Raw genomic sequence first — 15,454 nt, 5'->3', positions numbered from 1 at the left:
CAAAAAAAAAAAAAGTATTTTCAGAACATTTGTGTTTCTTCATTTTGCACAACACATCATGAACAGAAGAAAACAGACCCACCAAGTCTGGTGCACAAAGGAGGATAGATGCACCTAGTTCTCATCCCAAAGCTTGCTTGCTTCCAGGCCTTAATTTCACTTACTGCTGCAAAGGGACTCCTCTGCAGAAGGGTTCATGATCCAATCTCTCTATAGAAGCTGGCTGGCCAGTAGTGTGCTTGACCAGATGAATATGTTATGCACAGTAATGTAGCAAGGAAGACACTGCACAGTGCAGCACTGCGGGAGGTGTGTTACCCAGGGGAACTGTTGAGAGCAATGGCCTCAGCTGCAGGGTAACGCTGTGCTAACACCGCTAGTGGCTATCCCAGGATGCCATAAAGGTGCATAACGATGTCTGAAGGAAACACACACTGAAGGCAAAATGTTATTGAAAAGGAAGGTCCTATTCCAAAGTCCACTGCTTGTCCAAGATTGCAACATCACACAGTTAGTCCATATAGGTCTGTCTTACGAGCATGCGTGCATGTACATGCAGATGACCATCCCCACTTTAACCCAAACTCATGTGCAAAAGCAGAACAAACAGTGTTTATCCGATCCTTCATACATTAAAGTAAAGGCTAATAAAGAAAAAAAAAATTGGAATTTCTCTCATGGCTCTACACACCAAAGACATGCAAACTATCATGTTAGCAACTGAATGAAGTGTTATTTCCAAAAAGCATTACAATATGCAATATTGTAATGCAGAGCAATGCAGAATTCTACCCTCAGATAAGCAGGTGCAGCAACTCCTGTTCACATCAGTGGGGCTGCAAGAAGAGCCAAAACCAGAAATTCCAATGTGTTCTTCAAGACAGCATAAGAATCATTAAATAAAGCATGATAGCACACTATTTGTTCTGTGAAAGAGACATACCTGTCCTTCATTAACTGATAGAGGTTTTCCTTCATGTATTCAAATACAAAGTAAAGGTGGTCATTTTCTCGTATGACTTCTTTCAATTTAATTACATTGGCATGATTTAGCTTCTTCAGAGACTGTAATAGAGCAAAATATGGCTTCAGAGAACTCAGTGATTTCCTATCAGAACTGAATTTTTAACATGTAAAAGTTTCTAGCACAAAATTTACAAAACATATCCATCTGATAGTCCATATTTATCTTGTATTTTGTTTCAAAGAAAAGCAAAATAGCATTTTAAATTAATTTAAAAATAAAAGCAGCAACAATATTAGCAGTAGTTTAAACCTTCTATTTCTAGGGATTACATCACAGCTGGGGTGAGGATTAACACAAAAACCTAATTCCCTACAATGAAAGACAGTTCTGAAGCTGTAACAGCGCTTGTTCATAGAACCGAATAAAAAAACCCAGTAATTTTTTTGTTATGAAACTTCCATGAAGAAGGATTCTCTTACAGGTGTTCTTTTTGGAGATACTGACAATGTGCAATCTCCAATAAATTAAACCTAAATTATGGATACCCAGCTCTTTAGTTACAGAGTTTTGTATATATAGAAAATCAGATGCCTGAAACATGGGATGACTTAGAAATTAAACCCAGGATTTCAAGTGTTATTCTATCATTTGGCTAGTCAAAATTCACAGTGCTTTCCACAAATGCCCCAAATACAAGATATAGGGACTGGATATACACCTAGAAATCCGCCAGTAAAATGAAAGAGCAGGATAGTACAACACAGAAACACACACACTCAGTTTCTTTATCTTCTCACAAAGACCAGAAGCTTGGCTATGAGAGACAGCCACTACTTGAGAATAGTGGGATATTCCACAAAGCAGCAGGAGCTCTAGGAGTGCCAGCAGCTCATGGTTTTGTCCAATCTGTCATCCCCATTTAAAGAGTTCACAGATTTTGGCCTTATGCTTGGAGACTGTAGATGCCCTTTTCATGCTAACCTAAGCGGACACATTTTAAAATGTGGTATGTTCACCACTTTACCTTGACTTCTCTCAAATTCATACATTCATCCCATGAATAGAACTTTCTTTTCATTCTGTAATACAAGTCCAAGATGAAGTATTTTCAGTGAACAGTACAGAATGCTTTTAGAACAAAAAAATCTAAACGTGTTATTTTCCAAGTGTAGCATTGGCTGTGTTTTGAACTCAATTTAAAATATCATAGAATATATATCAGCAACATAATTAAAAACAAACTCAACTCTTACAATTTCTAGAAATTTAAGTGTCTGATCACTAATCACTGCAAACATACTTTTATAGGAGTAACATGAGAGGAGTAACAAAGAGAACATGATACTCCAAGGTATCAGGGACAAAAAATCCCTCTGTATCATTTGAATTGTGCTCTTAATAACAAGGATAGCAACAATGACACTGCACATAAAACACAGATATTTCAAACCAGAAGAATCACCTCTTTGTGCCCAAGTTGCACATTCTAGGAAAACCAGAAAATTTTATTTTTGAAATCCGCAAAGTATCTTGATTGCTTAACATTATAATTAAGCATCTGACTTGATCAGTCATTTTTACAAACCTGTTCCAAGGTATTAAATACCAAATAAAAACGGTTTAATTTTTTCAAGCAATACTCATACATACATACTATAGTCTCTAAACTAATCATTATATGTAACGGTGTAATACATGTATTTGTAAGTCTTGCATAGATACAAACATGGATATTCACTGTTGCTCAGATCTTGGGATAAGGTTGTGAATGTCATGTTATTTACTGTGTTTCTGTAAAGTTCTAGCATCTAAAGTGAAGATATTTAAACCCAAGATTTTATTTTAAAATAAACATATCTTCAAACAAAATTGTCCTCCCTCAAATCCCAAACTTAATCACACAAAAGAATTCCACCAAATCCTGAAATCATGAGAATAAAACACACTTTCCACAAAATGTTGCTCCTTTTGCCTAAAAATAGTGAAAATAATCAATTGCAGACTTTTTTATTTTAAGCTTAGATTAGTTTTATTAATTCAGGTAATAGTACTAGCAGTATATGAAGAAACATTAAGTTCTCAGAAATTCTTAAAACAAAAGTCAGTCAATTATATTACAATTATCTTTCTGCAATAAATCCATAAAAGGAGAAAAAAAACCAAATCTCAGCAACATACAATTTCTTGTATTTCAACTTGCTCTCTACATCCGACTTGCAATTCTGTAGGGGAACTTCCCTACTCCTCTAGTATAATTTTTGTTGTTTTGTAACAATCTTTTCAAGCAAGTATGACAACACTGATGATTACGCACAACACAAGCTTATTAGATCCAAGGAGACAGCTGTTATTTACCTGACCAGACTGTTACCTGGTATTTATCATTGTAGCAATATCTGAAACTTAATGCAGTACCTAAAAAGATTTTGGGGGGAGGATGGGGGGTGGGGTGCTGTGTGGGAAGATACTTCAAACCTACCCATTAAGATGGGTATTCTTGCTATTTAAACTCCCTAATTATCCAACTACACATTCAGTTTTGCTTTTCCTTTGATGATAGCCTAGCAACATTTTTAGAAGGAAGTATGTTTGAACTGAACAAAAGCAGCATGCACTTTCATAAGCCAAGATAAATTGATAGCTTATACAAACAGATGTGTCTACTGATCTGTAAGCAGAAGTCTGACCCATGATCACCTTGTTAAGCATCTTAATTAAAAACGTTAATGTTGTTACGTTAATTTCCTTAAAAATGGACTTTTTTTTCTATTCTACACAGATGGCAGACAACAACAAAATCAAAAGTGAAAAGCTCTAAGCTTCTGCAAGTACCTTTACTGAATTTAAAGTTACATACCTTTTGATAGCCACAAGTTCCCCTGACTCGTTGCTCTTCCCCATCAACACACTGCCATAGGTGCCATCACCTAGTTGTTTCATGATTGTGTAGCGGTTCATTTTTTTTTAAGACCCGGATAGCCAAAGCTTATGGAACTCTAAATGTCTTCTGTTTTATTCAAGGATTCTATGCTCTTTGATTTTCTTAGAGAAATCTTCTTCCAGACTTTATGTTGGTGAATGTCTTCTCATAACGGAGCAGGATATTCACTAACCTCCTCCAAATTACACCTACTTTGAGATCCAGATGTAAGGGTTAAGAGACAGAAGAACATGGTCATTCTCACATAGATCCTTCAAAAAAAAAAAAAAAAAAAAGAAAGAAAATATGTAATTTTATAGTATTTTAGGAGAGAAACACTACTATTTGTGTCTAACAATAACAATCCCCAGATCTGTATGTATTCTTCAAATAGAACACTTCAATATAACTAGTTCCTTTAAATCCTCCAAACCACAGAAGGTGCCTAGTCTAGGATTAGGGTTAGAGTAAGCAGGGACCAGAGAGTCAAGATTACTGTCATAATTCCCTAGAAACAGAGAAGTGTGTATAAGGCTGATGTCCTCTGATGGAACTCCCTAATCTGCAGACAGCAGCAGGTTCCTAATCTCTAACAAAGGTAGGCCTGAAGTTTGGGAAAGCAGACAGAAAGCCTCAAAATTTGCATGAGGTGCTATGGCAAACCTAGGGTCCAAATGCTGTGTTTTGGATTGGTGGTGCAAACAGGCTCACTTTGCTTAAAGCTAGTGAGGAAGGAAGGTGAAGAAGCAAGATGAACACTGCATTCTTTACCAAGGTAAATCAAGTTGTTATAAATGTACTTGGATATCTTTCTCTGATGTTCACAGAATTTTTAGTCTACAATCACAGTTAGGCTTAGGCACAGTAATGGCTGAAGAGTTAAGTTTATTGTTCAGTTTTACAAGGCCTGCAGAGAGAAGTATAGAGCTCACGTGCATTGGTATGGAAGACTAGAACTGAATTGTCATTTGGAAAAGAATTCACATTGAACAATGATGAATCTTCATCTTTGAATTTATGTAAACCTCAATTTGAATCCTGATCCAAACTTGAGTCTGAATCCTAGCTTTTGTTATACACTATACTATCTGTCACCAACACTTCAGGTGAAGGCCAGTTCCCACAGATCCTGCACACAAATTCTAATTCTAATCTTAGCACCTACTTAGGCTGTCTACTAGTTACAATCCTAAAAACTGATGTTAAGTCACTTATGCAAACTCACAATAGTCATCCACTTATTTATGCAAGCCTAGGAAGAGCTTAACAACCAATCACTGTGCCATTTACCCACTGTAACCCAAATGCTTAAACACAAACCAACCACTGAGTGCTAACTGAATTCCAGTATTACCTCTACCTTTTGCCTCTGTTGTCTGAAAATTAAAAATAAAGCTCAGATTAGTTGGCATCCACAGTCAGCCTATCTCTGTAGGAGATGGAGAATTCAGCATGCAACTCTAGTTCTTAACTTTATGTCAGAATTAGCTACAGGCTGGTAAGGCTGTCCAAACAGAATAAGGATCTCCAATTCATCTGGTAACAAGCCTCAGGCCTGAGATTTATAGGCCTGGCAAAATTCAACAATAAAACTGGCCTCTTGTAAGTGTGAACGCAGCATTCTTGAGTAGACTAGCCTGCTGTGTAAAGGAAGCATCTGCCTGGACAATACACTGATATTTCTAAGATGTTATTATTTGAAAAGCTGCTTCGTTGGAGAAGTTGTAACATGCACCTTGTTAATCCCTGATGTTTCTGTTACCAGGGAGGAATCTTGTATCAGCTGTCAAGATGCCAGTAAAAGTGACCTAGTGGACATCTCAACTTAAAATCCTTGCACCAGACGACCACTAGTTTGGCAGTGAAAAATACACTGAAGTTTTTATCCATCTCCTCCAAAAGCCATTGCTACAGTAAAATAGGATCACTGGTTAATAGCGTATTCTGTAACAAAGCTAAACTCCAGATTTAACAAAAAGTAACAATCATAGACAATTCAAATTATGACTGGGTTTTAAATTGGACTTTCATATATTTAAGCCTACTGTTCTTCTAAGAATTCAGCTTTATATCTTATTCCACAGAGTGCCTGCCCGCACTCTAGTCTTTATTACCTTGAACAATGCCATTTCTTTAACAAGACTATTTGTTGACTCCAGTAATAAGCAGATGATCAAGTGTTTATGCCAAGCTGATACATACATACTACATACATATCAATTATTAGTTTTATATATGCATATTAAAAAAACAAACCAAAAACTTTCTGAAAGTATTCTAATATACATTTTTAAAACACAGCATCTGCAACTAAAGCATCAGCAGTGATAAACTGTATATGCATTTTGTGTATAGGTATACATAGGCTTATAACATGAAGTGAACTTAAATGTAGCAGGATTTGGGTGCCTGCGTTTCTCTGTTTCAACAAATATCATTGAACTTTCTTTAAGATGGGGTTTTGGAGTGGATTTGGCAATATCTGCCAACAATGGCTCTAGCCTGAACTCCTAGAGTTACATACATTAAAAATTTGCAGAACTCACATGCATTTCAAGCCCAACCTTTTGCCCTCTAATGAAGTGAAACAAAATACCAAGATGAAAACCTCTGTGTTTACAATAAGCAGACCCAGATATAGACACAAACCTCAAGTTTTGACCTTTAAGTCCTCTAATTTTGGTGCCTAAATCCTATCAGCTTTCCAAGTAATTTTGGCATACAAATTAATCAAATGCTTTTACAATTACTCCTTTTGTCCAATTCTATTATTTCAGCGTGTGCACTTGAAACAGTATCACATAAAGTGTTTCTTCCCTCCAGAAGCCCCATGCAATGTAACACATCACAAGACACAATCATGCATTTTTTCTGTTCTGTAATATATCTTATTGCCTTATCATTTTCTACTGCATCCTGTAATTTTTAGGGTATAAAAACACTTAAGTACAGAAATGTCAGCACATTCCTTTAATACTCAAATGGAAGCGTTAAAGTTGTTCTATGGAAATGCACAAAACCAGGTGTGAAAACTACATACCCTAACAACAATATCTAGGTACCATCAAAAATACCGCATACATTCACCACCATGCTGATGCATGCTAGGCTGTCGCACTAATGACTCTCGTGAAGTGTTGTCCTCGTCACAGTTAATAAAAAAGGCAACCGTGTCAACTCCTAGTGAGATGTCATCAGCTGAAAACTAACCAAATTCAGTGAAAAAAGGACTGAGGATATCACGCTTGACTCTAAGCTCTTCTCCAACTTTTTAGAGAATTCATCCTTCATACAGAAGTATCTAAAAAAAAAAAAATAGAGTTCCGTAGACAACTAACCAGTCAATTTTACAGCGGTGCTAATACACACGGTAGTCCGTAAGAAATACTGGAGGGTGACAGAGGTTTTCTAACCAAGAAGTACAGCACTGGGTCCTGCAAGACTCTAACTGCCACCATCCACTGATATTAGGATAAATGAGGCTGCCAAGTACTTGCATTTATGAGCCTGGTGTGACATCAGGGTCAGGGGCTCCTTTCACTCTTACTGGGATTGCAGAGCATGGTGAGTTAGAATATAAATGCTCTAGAAATTCACATTTCATTACAACAGCCTTTTGCACGCTTCATACTTTGCGGAACATGCACCCAGCTCAGGTGTGCAATTTTTTCAAATTTGCAGTTCAGTTTTCTCTTTGGTACCAACCTGGGGAAAAGCAAGGACTCAATCTATCTTTTCTGGTTAACGCAAGACTCTGAAGTGGCCTTTTCCATCCTAAAGCTTATATGAAATCATTTCCTCAGTGATATGAAGCTCTAAAATGTAAAATTTTCACAGTAGTCAGCTTCTAAACCGAAAAGAGAAATCCTACCGTAAACAACAGTTTGCTTATACTCTTAATGACATCCTGCCCATAATCTCTTCACACAGGATTAAGAAAGGATTAAAGCAGGGGACAAATAGAGGACAAAATACAATAGATTGAAAGAACCTAGTAATATGTGTAAATTTAGAGAATCTGAACAAGTACTAAATAATTTACGGAAATTTTCACTTTTACTATATTACTGGTGTTTTATTTTAAGCAGTAGCAACAACTTTAGATATAGATCTCTGTATTACATTGCAAAATGTAATGAATAACAGCAAATCATCTGCATTTCTGCCGTACAAGTATTCTGCATTACCAAAAATTTTACATTTGCATGCTAGACAATCTACTCTCAAATTAAAATACAAAGATACATGACCTGATAAAGACCTCCCACCCAGATAAGCAAAACACAACCCAATTTCACAAACTTGTTTAAAGTAAGTGCTGAAATCACCAAAACCATTCACTGAGCACAATACTACTCTCAATGATCTAAACTGGCAGCATTGCACAGTACAGAATATATGCTGATACAAATTTAAAAGTTAAAAAAACCCCATAGACCAACAAATTGTGGCTACAAAAACCTTCTTTGTTGTGACCATATATTACTAAAACTGACAGTAATCAGGTCCAATGATAGGTGGATCCAGTTCTCAAGATTAATCAAAGATCAGCAGTTATTTAAAAGCAGGACTCAGCTGCAAGCAAGAAGTTAATAACATCAACAATAAATATTTGTCCTTTCAAATATACTGCCTTAAATTTTTTTAAAAAGCCACTTCAGATATGTAGTATGTTGTTTCACGAGGCATGTGAAAAAAGCAGAAACTCCGGTTTGCTGGAAATATATCCCCTCATTTTGTTCCAAACGAGCTTTGGTTTCAAACCAAAATGATCCACACCAACTTTTTCAGGATGATTCCACAGTGACCTGCGTGGATGCTGCCGCTCTGTGTCAGCAACATTACCTCTTCCCACCCCCGTGAAACCTCTCCCTGCAATGCAATGAGCGGTACAGCCAGTTGCAAGACAGTAAATGTTTGAGCCGAGACCCGCTCCTGGGCTTTCAAGTCTCCAGCCTTGAGCAGCATCCAGAAAGAACACAGGCTACTCATGTTTCAACATCTCCGCCCCACTGTAAGTTTCAATAAATGCCCATTTCCGTGCCAATTTTAGTTGCAGCTGATGAGATTCTGTTATCTCCCAAGAGCGTGCAGTTTCCTCCCCTAACATATGCTCACGGTGGAAAGGGGAGCATAAGGCTCCTCTCACTTACCCAGGCTGTGAAACTCAAGACTGCCTGGCCTGGAAGTTCCACCCTGGCTCTCATAGATAAAAATTCGCCTTCTCTCATTAACCCTGAACGTGTCAGGCTGCCGAGGCCTGGACCTGCCTTGCTGCAGGATCCCTATCTCCACACGCTCCACAGCCCAGCAGAGCTTTGGCTCCCGAGCCGGGCACTACAGGGCGGGGCAACTCCTCGTACACGCGAGGAAGGGCCACCCGTGACCCTGCCCACGGGCCTAGGGGCTGGGAGAAGCCATCCTGTCCAGGGACAGATGATGGACCCCGCGCTGCTCCCGCTCCAGCCTAAACCGGCAGCTCCTTCGTTCCGGTGGGGGGAGCCTGGGGCTGACCCCGCCCCAAAGAGCCGGGACACGGGGGGCACCCGCTCTCAGGACGCCCACCACCCCCGCTGGGGACCCGGCCCCCCTCCCACCACCGAGCGCGGCCGCCCACTCACTGCGGGCGGTGCCGGGCGGGCGGCGCCGAGCCCCCGACCCGCCAACGGCCGCCAACCGCCGCCAACGGCCGCCGGGCCGCTCTGCCTCGTCGCCAGGGCGACGGCGCGGGGCCGCGGGGGGGGCGGGGCTCGGCCTGCCTAGGGCTCCGCCCCTTCGGCCGACGTCACGTGGCCCTGCGCGGGGCAGGCGGGGCGGGGCTGAGCGCAGGCGCAGTGGGCAGGGGCAGGGGCAGGGGCACAGGGCCGGTCAAACGGGAGTCGGGCCTTGTCTGTCCTCATTGGTAATGGCAACCCTAGAGCAAATAAAGCCACCGTGCACAGAATTGTGTGCAGAAATTCCTATATGTCCGTCATACTTGTTGCTGGAATGAAGTCTGAAGTTTTGGTTTTGTTTTGTTTTTTTTTAAATTTATTTTGGGGGGTTTGTTTGTTTGTGAGGGGGTTTTGTTTTTTTTTTTTTTTGGGGGGGGGGTAGGGATTGGGGTTTTTTGTTGGTGGATTTTTTTGTTTTTTTTGGTAGGGTTTTTTTGTTTTGGGTTTTTGGGTTTTTTTGTGTTTTTGCTTTGGGTTTTTTGGGGGGTTTTTTATGTTTTTTTTTTTGTTGTGTTTTTTTTTCCCCCTAAAGTTTTTATTATTTACTATAAGCAACTTATTAAAATGCATGTTGCTAATATTAATGCAGGGGGGGAGCTTTGGGTGCTATTCTAAAATACTTAAGTTAGAAAAATAATCATGATGTTTCCTCTTGGTCCTTTGTAACCTGCATTTTTCCAGTGTGTGTGGCAGGCACAGTTGTTAAAACCTACATATTTAGTGTCTGAGATAGTAATTTTGGCAGCGGAGTCTCATTTTAGGCCTTAATTCTCAACATTCGTTTGAACTTTCTATTTTTTAATGTTTCTGAGAGTAAGGGGCAAGAAAAGGGGGAGATCCTTTCAACACAGTAAATAGTAGTGGCACTATGGAGGGAAAAGCAGAAGGTGGTTTTAGAAATTCAGATTCGTATCTGCTTCACCAAGCTGGAAGCTCAGGCTTGCTGAGTGAAAAAGAGGAGCCGCCTTAACTATACCTCCCACCCCCCAGCCGCCAGCCCTGTGCTTCATTAGCTGGTGTGGTGACTTTGTCATGGTTTAAGCACTGATGACAGATTAATTGATTATGTCTCAAGTCAGTGGGGTGGAATGTGGGGCTATGGGAATCGATTTTCTGGAATCCAAGGGATTCGACCACTCACGCATAGTTGGCTGAAATGCAAGTACAAGAAAACAACGTATTTTCTGAAACAGAATATGCCCGTTTCCTTTATTGAAATAAATCACCAGAGAGGTGTCTCCCAGGTAAAATGAAGTTCAAAGGTGAGTCTTGGACATGAGTAAGAGAGAAGGTGTCATTGCCCACACGAACAGAATTCAGGCAGGGATTCAGCAGGAGGTGACTACGTAGCAAGGCTGTGTGCTCGCCTGTAAGGATGCGCTCAAACACTTACGTGCACACACGACACGCGTGGAAGTACTTCTCCACGGCCAGTGGAAGAGGTGCAGCAGTTGCCCTGTGACACCTCCTCCCTGCCCTTGTGTCCTTTCCTCTCTCTCTGTTCAGCTTAGCCTTGTCCCACCGCTACCCTTCTTTCCCAGTGACGGGCTTCCTCCTCCTCCTCCTCCTCCTCCTCTGGTGTTGCCACCCAATTTCCACCACTATCCCTCGGGCTACCTTCCTCTGCAGGGCCACGGGCCTAATGTGAGGCTTCCTGGGACCTTGCTGGGCTTGTGGCCTGCAAAACTGGTTTGTGAAACTCTAATCCCTTCTCCAAGGACATTAGACCATGGAAGGGAAGGAACTTACAGCACTGCTTTAATGCTTTTATCTGGGAAGTCCCTAGCACGTTGTTCTTGGTTGCTTCTGGGGCATTTCTAGTCTAATTATAGTCACTTATAAGAGATCTGGCACCAGCAAGAGGTCTGATGTTTAAATAATTTCAGGATTAGTTTTGCACAGGTGCAACACTGAAGTCTCAATTCAGTCACCAGGACTTTGTGTCTGTCAGTTGTTGGTACTTTCTGTAACGCTCCCCAGCATTTCACACGCATGAAGACGGAAAGGCTATCGACAGAACTCGCCGGTGTTTAAGCCAAACTGCGACATGGTGCCGAGTTGCAGGACGAGTGCTGCAACCCAGTCACTTAACACTTCATTTTGTCATAAAGACAGGGGAGAGGTGCTGTGCTGTGCTCTTGCTATGAACCAGGAAACCGAAGGAAGCGCAGCGGGCTGGAACAAAGAGACCCTGGAACTGCAGCAATGTTTGTGAGCCTCGCAAAAGGACCTCCAAGAACATCCTCGTGCACCTGCTTCCCTGCTCGTTTTACACCACAAGCAGACCCACTGCTAATTTTCTGTTGAAAGAACCTTCTTTGGTTGTGGTCCTTAAAGTTGTTGACTCTTTCCCCAGAGGCCAGCCTGCCTGAAACTGGCTTCTCCCAAACACCATCGCAAGTGCCAGCACGCTTGTTGAAGCTAATAGGGGTTGTGTAAACTGCATTTAGTTTCTGTTTGTTTGAATGAGCTTGAGCCAAACAGGCGATGTTTCTGTGTGATACCTATTCACACCTGTATCGTCCCACGGATCTTCGTGTTGCCTACGGACTCTCGCAAGCCCATGGCGGTGTTGTGTTGAAATGCACTCTCTGTTTTGCACAGCCCCAACCGTAGCACTACATAAACAGTAACTGACTCGCCCTCTCTTTGCTTGCGAGTGACAGGCAGACAGTTACTTCATGCAGCTAGAACACCGAAGGCAGTGATCCAGAGATGGGACACCACCATACATCAGTCTGATTACTTCTCAGGCAGAGGGGTTTTAACAGACCTGGACTAACTTTTAACTCTGGGGAGGAACTACAACATTAAATGTCTCAGTTTTCCCCTTTTTATCTTCATGTGACTGCTACTGATAAAAGTGGGAATGACATGAACTTTCCTAGATGCATCTCTAGACCTGCATTGTGCATCCTGCCAAATGCTGTCTTTCAGGAAACTTGATCTGCTTTTGTGAACGGGAGTAGCTTGGTTGTATTACATAGCTTCCCCCAAAAAGACACAAAGTAAAACCTTAAAAATTCAGAAAAAAATCCCAGAAAACCCTCAGGCAAAAAAAAAAATAAAACCCAGTCTCAGAAATTATATTCTGCTCTGCTGTGTTGGCAGTGTCTATGGAGTAGCTCTAGTTTCCACCCACAGAGCTCGGAGGAAAGCCTGCCTCCATCTTTAAAGATGATAGTCTGTACCCCAAAATGAGGAGATCAACTATTTCCAGCTCAGTAAGATGAAACCAAGTGCATTAGTGCATGCCTTGTTTGTAGCATTTAGTCTATTTGAAAAGCCTAGAGGTAACCTGCTTTCGGGAGAGGAGCAAGGGCTAAGCGAATTGCTCAGGTTCTCACCAGAGGACTGTGGCAGGACTGGGTGGACACACGTGGCCGTGGAGCGGGACAGGCTCTGTCCTCTCAGCAGGAGGGGATGGGACCACAAAATGATGCCCAAGCATAGCTGCACCCATCAGATGTGTGACACACGGCTGCGCTCGGTGGGCCCACGGTTGAAAAACATTGTCACGCGGCCTCTTGTCTCGGGGAGGCATCCATTCAACTCTTGGGCTTTTAAACTTTGCCATTAAGAGGCTGCTGCTCTGGTACAAAGGGCAGCCCCAGCGTGGGGCAGATGGTGCTTTACCTCAGTAGGGCCCTTGTAGTCCATATGAAGCAGGAGCCACAGGTGGCCAAGGTTTGAAAGCACCTTTTTTCCCCCCTCCCTCCGTGACTTCGCTATAACAAGTGGAATTTGTTAGATGAAGATGTCTGCTGCGGTGCAGGATGCGGGCTGACGAGGGGCTCCTCTCAGGTGCTCAAGGCAGGACCAGAAACCGTGCTTGAAGGGGATGATTAATGGAAGAGAGGACGCTTACTCAGGGACTGAAGGAAGCACATCTTTCTTCAGGATGCTGCTTTGCTTGAGAAACACGCTTTTAGAGTCAATTCTGCAGCTATAGAAACCAACAAGGAGGCTTTCAATTTCAGGTTTTTTTGTTACAGAAGCTCATGCTGCCTTTACATTTCTACATTTTGGAGAGAAAACTATGTACAATACTAGACTTTATCCATGTGATCTTTTATCTGGAAAAGGTAGTGTAGTGATATCTTGTCCCAGACACTTATGCATGAAAGGGAGCAAAGTGAAGAAAGACTGCAATAACCTTTAGAGTGGTTTTATTTGTTCTAGTGCTACAGATGATGCGGTGAGGTAATTGCTACTGCAGCTTTTTACTGTGTTAAACAGCTGTCATGTTTATTAGAAGTAAGTCCACACCCAAAAAGTAGCATCTTAACACAACTGGCTGCATTTTGACAGATGTACAAAGTCCTGCTTAAAAGGCTATGTTTAAGAGCATAGCATAATGATTTAAGCTTACAGCTACAATGACAATTTTTATACCAGTAACATTAACAGCACAAAACCCCCACAGTTTGCCTGAATGTTTTAATACACTTGAAGCCTGAGCTATGGTTGTCTAACTCCTCTACAGTCAATATAAAATAGAGCAACTTACAGCTTTAAAATTTTCATTGACTTTTGCATCTGCTGTGACTCTTTCCAGATTTTCTAGTCACTTTGTTTGACCTTTTTCCCATTCAATACGTTTCTTTTTCTTTTAAACTTAGAAGGCTGTAAATCTTAATTTTTATTCTACATGGAAAATGCCTCGATATGATTTGGAGTACAGATGGGAAATCTCAGTTCTGTAAATGGGCATAGTGTTACATCTCCCTCAACTTTAAAACTTTGCATCAGTCCTTCCAGGTGGTAACTTTTTTTTTGTTGTTTTTTTTTTTTGTTTGTTTGGGTTTTTTTGTGTTTTTTTTGTTTTTTTTTTTTTTTTTTTAGTTTAGTATGTGGGCTAATTATCAAACTGATGTTGCTCAGCTGAATCTGTTCTTGTCAGTAATTTAAAACACCTGGTAGAAGAGTTGCCATAAGAGTTTAACAAAAGCTAAGTGAGATATACAGCAAATTCCCTAAAAGACAAGGTAAGTATGCTGCAGATAGATTCACTTAGTCTTTTTGTAAATTCCAGCTTCACATGGCTTGAATTTTTAAAATGCTAATAACCCACCACTGAAACAGGATGCTATTAGCTAAATTCCTGTGGGGCTCAATTTCACCTATCAGACTGCACACATTATTTTAATAAAAACTCAAAGAAAATAAACTACACCAGAAATAATGATTATAAAAACTTGGGTATTTGTACACCATGATTTGCAAGTAAGATTTGCTTACCAGTTTGACAATAGCATTACAAGGTTCTATGTGTTGAAGACAACTAGCCAGACGCTCACGTTAGTTTACATGGTGCTTTGTTTTTAACTTCGATTTCATGTTTATTGAAACAATACAGCAGCATGCTGCTACTCAAAACATAGCAAAAATATACATAAAACAGATTTTTCAAAAATATTTGATTGTCCAAAAAGTTAAAGATACTTGTTAACTAAATAATAAAATAATAAGAAATTTTATAACTGATAAATCCCCTGTGCCTACATAGTTCCCTTGCTTGATGCACACAGTTTGGGTACAGGTTCCATTCGCCAGTACTAGGCAGCTTTCAAAATACCAGTTTTAAACCAGAAGTACTCCTCTGTTACTTCTTCTTCCTGGCCTGTTGGAGGATTAGTTCAGTTCACTAAGAATTTGGGGATGCAAGTCCTTATGTTTTCTTTCTTTAGCTCAGGGCGTCTGAAAAGTTCGGTTTCTGACCTTGTTTTGTCAGCTGCTTCATTTCCGAGAGAACAGTGCTATTATTGGGAGTTATGATTGCAGAGAGAAGAATGTCTAGAAGTCCCTTGGAGGAAGGGGAAAGATCTAATGGAGATGCAGAGCAGAAAGGCA

At 40.7% G+C, this 15,454-nt stretch overlaps 1 protein-coding gene across 12 annotated transcripts in view; it reads right to left on the bottom strand.

Annotated features, from left to right (window-relative positions):
- Window positions 1–9,634, bottom strand: part of MAK (male germ cell associated kinase) — a 33,116-nt gene extending 23,482 nt beyond the window's left edge. For 4 of the 12 annotated variants that reach the window (XR_006166875.1, XR_006166876.1, XM_042806690.1 and 1 more), the window contains exons 1-5: window positions 9,509–9,634; window positions 8,671–8,759; window positions 3,825–4,159; window positions 1,992–2,046; window positions 944–1,065 (exon numbers count right to left, since the gene is read on the bottom strand). Coding sequence is in view for 10 of the 12 variants with exons in the window: in XM_042806690.1 (XP_042662624.1) it covers window positions 944–1,065; window positions 1,992–2,046; window positions 3,825–3,925 (278 nt within the window). In the remaining 2 variants the exon portion in view is untranslated. The other 8 variants (XM_042806691.1, XM_042806694.1, XM_042806693.1 and 5 more) reach the window with 8 other exon arrangements.
- Between the last annotated feature and the right edge of the window lie 5,820 nt (window positions 9,635–15,454).

This window comes from Tyto alba, unplaced genomic scaffold, assembly GCF_018691265.1.
Source record: "Tyto alba isolate M040663 unplaced genomic scaffold, T.alba_DEE_v4.0 Super-Scaffold_48, whole genome shotgun sequence".
Taxonomy (NCBI): Eukaryota; Metazoa; Chordata; class Aves; order Strigiformes; family Tytonidae; genus Tyto; species Tyto alba.
The sequence above is the reverse complement of the archived record's forward strand: the minus strand, read 5'-3'. Positions and strand labels throughout refer to the sequence as shown.